The sequence below is a fragment of the Mandrillus leucophaeus genome, unplaced genomic scaffold, assembly GCF_000951045.1.
Source record: "Mandrillus leucophaeus isolate KB7577 unplaced genomic scaffold, Mleu.le_1.0 Scaffold88, whole genome shotgun sequence".
In the NCBI taxonomy this organism is placed as follows: domain Eukaryota; kingdom Metazoa; phylum Chordata; class Mammalia; order Primates; family Cercopithecidae; genus Mandrillus; species Mandrillus leucophaeus.
Window position 1 is genome coordinate 5678792 of NW_012109585.1, and position 7163 is coordinate 5685954.

The window sequence follows — 7163 nt, forward strand, 5'->3', positions numbered from 1 at the left end:
AATGATGGAAGAGTAGTGGAAGTGTGGCCAGGTTAAAGTACACAGCCTGATGATGTGGGCTGGTGGACCTGAGACTGTTTTTTAGAGGTAGATAGCCCTAGAGGACAGGCAAAAGTTTGGCTGAGGAAGAGCAGACTGGTGGTTGAAAGGTGGTAAAAAGTACGTGGGTTTCTTTTTAAAGGAGCTTTCTCCATTGAGCGCCAGGTAGATTTGGGAAGACCAAAATGAGAAAATGGAGATCCCTGCAGGAAGAGTGGTATGAACACATCCCTAATGCAGGCATAGCTCAGCTCTACTTGTGGGAAGGCAGGCAGCAAGGAGGCAAAGTATTCACTAACTTTTGAAGGACAGAGACTTTCCAGGAAGCCAGGGGGAGGAGGGTCTCCTAGGTGGTGGAAATATCATCAAATGACTTGGCTCCTTCATTTCAGGGATGCACTGTTTGGACAAGTTTAAGACAGGTCTATGATGCTCCCTCCCTGCCCTGTTCCTCCCTGAGCCCACCTACCTTTCTTTCTGCCATAGCATCTGCCTCTGAGCTTTTTCCATCTCCATTTTCTTTACCAATCCCTGCCTTTCTATAGGTGGGGTCAAAAGGAAAATGGATTGTATCCATACTTCTCCCTGAGAAGTATTTCCCAATCTCTGAGTTGAGGTGGGATAGGAGTTCCTAATGTCAGAAAAGAATATTAGAGGGAAATAGGATGGGATCTGGGGCCCCAAGGCAAGCTTGAAAAGCACATAACACTTTTTAAAATCCACAAGTGGGACTTTGGCAATACAAAAGTGAGCTTCCCTATAGAAGAGTTCTATCATTTACAGAAAGCCAGAGCAGAAGGTTGTCTCTTATCCCAGTCCTGGGACTCACAGGTCTACCCTCTGCTTTCTCCAAGAGGTTGAGTTGGATCAGCTTTTGGAATCTAGCTCACATCCAGAGCCACCTGGTTAAGCAGCAGATGTCTTCCAGCAGTTCCCCAAAGCCCGGGACACCCAAGCTGGTATGGGCCCTCGGGATGTCCTCCTGCCTTATGCACTGTGGTCCCACTTACACTGGAAGGAAGGAGGCAGAGGGCACTCACGGCCACCACTGGAAGCTGTGAGCAGCATGGCCTCAGCATCTCCATCTGTAAAATGGGTTCTGGAGTAGAGGAGAGTTCTTGATATGACCTAGGAGATAGTGTTCCAAATATATCTGACTCTCGCAAGCCTAAATGCATGGTAGCTCAAAATAAGAGTCATACAGGATTGGAAGCAATTAAAGTTTAATTTTAACAAAGGCTCCAGCAAGCAAAAGTGTGTCAAGAAAAAATAGAGATGTATACTAACTCTATAATATAGACAATTATGGTATATCTAGCCCTTGACCACTTTGCACCTAGTAAATCATTCCCTTCCCACACCATGGCTTAGCACATTTACACACACACACACACACACACACACACACACACACACAAAGCCACCATAGTTCAGAGTGGAAGACTTCATAAACCACCTCTGAATGTGTAGCTCAGTCATTCATGTCCCCAACACAACTTACACAGCCCAGCTGGCATCTGTGTCAGCTGCACTCCCCTGCTCAGAGAATGGCTCTGTAGTAGCACAGCTTGAAAGAAGCAGCTGGCTCCTCCTCCTGGCAGCACTGTGGTTGGAGCAGGCTTGGCCTCAGAACCTGCTCATCCCAACAAAGCACTCAGAGCTGTGCCTTCCATCACAGGTGTTAGCCTATAATACCCATTCATTAGCACAAAATCCCTCTAGTTAAACTAATAACTGAAAACACTTTGCTTAAGAGTAACAAAGGAAAGATATGCTTAAAGCTTGCTCAAGTTACATTAAACAAAGCATACTTTATAATCCAGTCCTTGTAAAAAGAAGACATAAGTCATGGCCATGGTCGGGTAAATGTGTCTGCAGAGACTGTCCCATGTTAGGAGTTGCAGGCAGGGTAGTTGGGACTGGAAGCACCACATATATGTTTGGGATAAGCCTGGGAAGTTGGAAGGACTTGGCCAGCTCTGGCAGGTAGAGCAGCAAGAACTGGTCAGAACTAGCCCCAACCCTTCAGCCCTGAGCCAGGCCTGCCTCTTGGTCTCATATTCCAGCGCTCTCAGGGGCCCATGCCAACCCTTGCCGTAGAAGGAAGGAAAAACAAGCTGCCATTTGAACATTCATTCATACTCCCTGGCTTCAGGCCCAGAGGAGAAAAAGGGAAGGCAGGGTCATGGTCTATCAGACCACCCTGATCTCTACTGACCCCAGCCTGCCTTTCCCCTCCCCACTTTATTTTTTTTCCAAGGGCTTAGTTGGGAACTTTTTCTCAGTTGCTCTTCCAGAGCCACCTTCCCTTTTTACAGGATTAATAACAAGCCAAAGAACTCATGGTAGTCCAAGCAAGGAGGTTTCACATTAGGCTCTGAAGGCCCCAGGGTGGAGGCAGAGCGGCTGGTTGGCAGGTGACATAAAGTTGTCTGTACAGGATGATGACTGAAAACTTCTCAGTTGCTGCATTACAAGTTCCTTGCAGCAGCTGTACTGCATATCACCAACCTGTATTAGAATAGAGTGGCCATCTTCAAGCAGAACCATCATACATTCTAAGAAATTGGCAATTGAGTGCCAAAATGTTAGCATGAAGCAAGTTCAGGAAGGTCCAACCACCCAACTAAGGACCACTAATCCTACCATCTCAGGGACATCCATTTCCAACCTCAGTAAAGTTGTCATTAGTTTAACCATGCATTCCATCCTAACCTATCTGTTCTGAGGGATTCCGACACACCCCCCTCCTCCTCGTGCCCCGACAATGCTTGCCTTATGGTACCCTGTACCTGGTACCACACACTCGTACAAAGGAGAGGTGAAGGAGTTTAAAATGTATGCTCCCCAGTATTAAGCTCAGGGTTGCTTCCTCCTAAGCCAGACATCCCCTTGACCCCCGAGTCCTCTTGACTACAAGGGCTCCCATTGAGATAAAGATTCTCGCACTCTCAGAGACAACCCCCATTGGTCCAGTGAAGAGAACACATGTCCCATCTCAAGTGCATAGGGCATGGCCAAGTGTGGAAAGCCTAGCCTTTGGGCAGACTCTTTCCAGGATTATGGCCAGAACATTTTCCAGAGGCCACAAGGGGAAGGGGTACCCCTTTGGGGTCAGAGTGCATCAGCTAAAGGGGCAAAACACAGAGCCTGGTCTGGGGCAAAGTTGATGTCTACCTGTGCTTTCTTTAGCAGATCAGATATAGGAGCACACCAACCGGGCATGAGCCTCTCCAGCTCTAAGGTGATGATGACCAAGGCCAGTGTGGAGCCCTTGAACTGCAGCAGCTGGTGGCCCGCCATACAGTGCTGCAGCTGCCTGGTCAGGGATGCGACGTGGAGGGAAGGATTCCTCTGAGGCAGCAGCTCCAACACATGGGGCCAGCTCAGGACCACCAGGGCATGGAACTGGAGACCATGGTTTTTAATGTTAGAACAGAAAACCCCACACTTTTCATATATCAATGACCAGAAGTGCAAACAATTTGAATTTCCATCAGGGAACATCAAATGTTGCCCAACCCTTTTCATTCCTATCCATGGCTCCATAAGGGGCTTGAGGCTTAATGCCCACTCTGTGGCCAAGCTGAGCTTCCACCCCAGAGACCAAAAAAAAAAAAAAAAAAGAGTCTGCTTTGTGACATCATCGTTATGAGTGGAAAGTACCTAGATGACAATGTTTCCATTCTGAAAAATAGAAACATACTATTCAAGACCAAGGTAGCAGAAAAGTTACTTGTATCTGCTTATCATAAGAAACTCTGCAACTTGGCAACAGTGGCCAGTTTTCATAATGAAACAGCCCTTAGTAATTTAATCTTCATGCTTCATAACAAACCAAAACCCCATGAGATTTCCACATTGCATAATTTGCCTTACTAACAGAATCATATCCTTAAGGATGACCATCATTCCCCCAACTAAAACAAATACAAACTAATGTATGATATTTTTTTAAGTGCCAGATCAATATGGTCTAAAGCCTCAATAAGGATTGTGTGTAGGTGAATAAAGACAGCTAAGTGAATGTGTGTAAAGTGTAGCAAAAGCAGACAGATATTTATGTACAGTATTCATAGAATGGAAAGTTAAATATTTTTGCAGTGTGTATTTAAAAGAGAAACTCACCATAATAGTGCCGTCTAAAAATCTTTGTAAAGTTAATTTAATGTCCTTTAGAAGTGGGAGTCTGGTGGAACTGTGTTGGATTTAAGATACCTTTTCACTCTCCCGTACGTCGTGAGCCTTGTGGGTCACCTCACTGTGGTGCATGTGCAAGGGCGTGTGCACGCCTGTGCTTTGCCGTCCTATGTTGTAAACAGCTGTTCCAAAGGCACAAATGAGTTTAGGGTAGACTCTGTAAACGCCTCCTTACTCACTATAGTCAAGAAGTCCAGCGGCGTCCCAATATAGAGGTCCCAGTGCAGTCTGTCCAGAATAGCCAGCTCCATCCTTAGCAGCTCATTCGGGGAATAGTCAGAGCCATAGTGCTTTATGAAGTCTTTTACTTGTGGAATAAACTGTAAAAAGAAAATAAAGAGGCCAAAGCCCTACATCATGTCATAGTAGCTTTTGTTTTCTTATCCATGGGGACTGGGCATTCATGACCTTAGTGGAGTTGTCTTCCTGTGGCCTGCCACAGAAAATGCTTCTGAAAGAAATACGAAACCAGATCTTGGCTATCTGTCAAATCCTCAGGTAGTTATGTAGTCAACATTACATGGTCCCCCTCTGAAACCAGGTCTTGATCCCCCAACTGCATACTAGCTCATACCCAATGGTGCTTTGGAGGCTGGGGCTGTGCCATCTCCCCTGTTCAGCTGCAAGAACTCACCCAAAGCTTTCCAGGAGCCATGGGTTCTGGTTCTGCCTATCCCTATTCCTGATCCCTACCATGGGTACTGGGCATACAGAAAAAACTATGCTTTTGAGCTTCCTAGTCTGTACCAGACAGACACATTGATAAAACCTCCTATGGGTTTTTCAGCATCACAACTGCAAACTTCCTTCAACCTTGATTGAAGGTGGTTCAGTTCTGGAAAATCTATGGCTTTTCCCACAGAGGGACTAATGAGACTTGTCTATGAGTAAACATTCAAGTACTAAGTATATTAAAGACTTGATCCTATGTTTTTAGATAGACAGAAGTATTACTATAACATCCAGAAAAAGGGTCACTTGACTTTTAAAAGCTACTTGGGCATTAATTCTATTCTAATAAACAGGAGTTTAAAACATTTTTATTGAAGGTTTGGAACTGGACACACAACTTCTTCCCTGCCTCATCAGACCCAGAGATCAGCTAAGGGTGACCCCTGTGGCAATGGCAGTGATTTCACCATCCCCAAAATGAGAAAAGTTGGAGGGAGGTAGGAAAGTTTGGAAAGGGTATTAGGAGATGATCTCCTGAACATATGGCACAGTGAAATTCAGCCATTCAGGCATGCCTGAAGCACTCATGGGCCCTTGTACTTTACCCCCAGCACATGGCCCTCCTGTCCCTCTCAGGGGTCCCAGAGTTCCCAAAGACCAGCTTCATTGACACAGCCAAGTCCTCAAGTCTCAGGCAGCTTTCTTAGACATAATTGCTTGGGGTGGATGTTAAGTCACATGGTTTGGGAGGCCTTTTTCCTTGCTCAACAGCAGATGCCCCTGTTGAGAGAGAGGTAGCATCTGGCATCAACCAGTGAGGCCATATGTATCTGTCAAGAGTTCAGGTCTCTAGGTTTGGTGGGCCAGGACAGTTCAGCTGTTCTACTTGTTCTTTTGTGGGGTCTCAAAGTCTGACAAGCCAATGGAAGGGACAGCAGAGATGCTGGCAAGTTGGTGACTTTTCCAGAACATCCACCATACGTGAAGGGCACAGACCTATCATGAAACTGGAGTCCTCCAATGTTACACCCCTATACCTGAAGTGCAGCCCAGTGTGGACTTCCAAGAATGCATACCTCCTGTTCTTCATTAACTTTTGCAGCAAGCCTCAAGGAAGTAATTGTGGCGCAATGTAGGTATTTCTCTTTTACCTGCGGTATGGAACAAACACATTTGAGCAGAATATGAATGCCAGAAACAAACTGAAAAGCATCTGTGTTTGTTTTTTTTTAATACACTTTTTTGAGACGGAGTCTCACTCTGTTGCTCAGACTGGAGTGCAGTGGCATGATCTTGGCTCACTGCAAACTCCACCTCCTGATTTTGAGTGATTCTCCTGCCACAGCCTCCTGAGTAGCTAGGACTACAGGCACGGGCCACCACGCCTGGCTAATTTTTGTATTTTTAGTAGAGACAGGGTTTCACCATATTGGCCAGGCTGGTCTCGAACTCCTGACTTCAGGTGATCCACCCCCCCCACCCCACCCTTTGACCTCCCAAAGTGCTGGGATTACAGGCATGAGCCATTGCACCCAGCTATTTAATAAGCTTTTTTCCATTTTTAAAAGGCTCCATTTCTCCACAAGACAGAATGTTAGTGCCATTTTTAGATCTGACCAATGAGGATGCTCCTGATTTCAGAACTGCAGATGACTGGGCAGTATTCCTTCATTTCGGGACTGACTGGAGGTGGGAAATACGGCACCTTCTCAGGGAACTCAGTCTCATCCTAGCCTCAAGCTGCCCTCGACAGGTCGAGACAAGCACATCCTACCTCATTACACAGGAAGCCCTTTCCCAGCTACTTCCTCTCACCTCCCGGAGCCCTGACCCTGATGACCACATGACCCTGAGACAGCCAGTGTAGGATGTGGAGAGGTTCCAAAACCAGCTCTACCACTCGGAGCAAGTTAGTTTATACACCTTGGTTTGAGCCTCTGGAACCCCTCACCTCTCAAGCAAGAATGGGGAACAAAGGTTAGTTTCTTCTTTCACCATCAGCCACCGTCCCTCAGAGGCCTCCCTACCTTCACTGAAATCAGGAGGCGGCTGAAGATGGTGAGGGCCAGGTTAAAAGTGGATTGGGAGAAGTAAAAGATGTTCTGAAGCCGCAGGAGCCACAGCACGACTCCCTCGAAGGCATTGCAGATTTCATCCCGCTAGGAAGAAGAGCAGGTGGGGCGAGGAAGGTCGTTAGCGGCCACTCCTGGTCCCCCAGCAGCAGGAGCCTCCTGCTTAAGGTGCCGGGGGCG

The 7163-nt window shown here is 46.7% G+C and overlaps 1 protein-coding gene across 1 annotated transcript in view; it reads right to left on the reverse strand.

The window, feature by feature from the left end:
* Positions 1–652: 652 nt before the first annotated feature.
* Positions 653–7163, reverse strand: part of CCNI2 (cyclin I family, member 2) — a 17839-nt gene continuing 11328 nt past the window's right edge. Inside the window, exons 2-6 of the mRNA XM_011969305.1 lie at positions 6939–7070; positions 5988–6062; positions 4419–4559; positions 3217–3447; positions 653–2550 (exon numbers count right to left, since the gene is read on the reverse strand). Coding sequence (XP_011824695.1) covers positions 2410–2550; positions 3217–3447; positions 4419–4559; positions 5988–6062; positions 6939–7070 — 720 coding nt within the window. The 3' untranslated portion in view covers positions 653–2409. The remainder of the gene's footprint in view (positions 2551–3216; positions 3448–4418; positions 4560–5987; positions 6063–6938; positions 7071–7163) is intronic.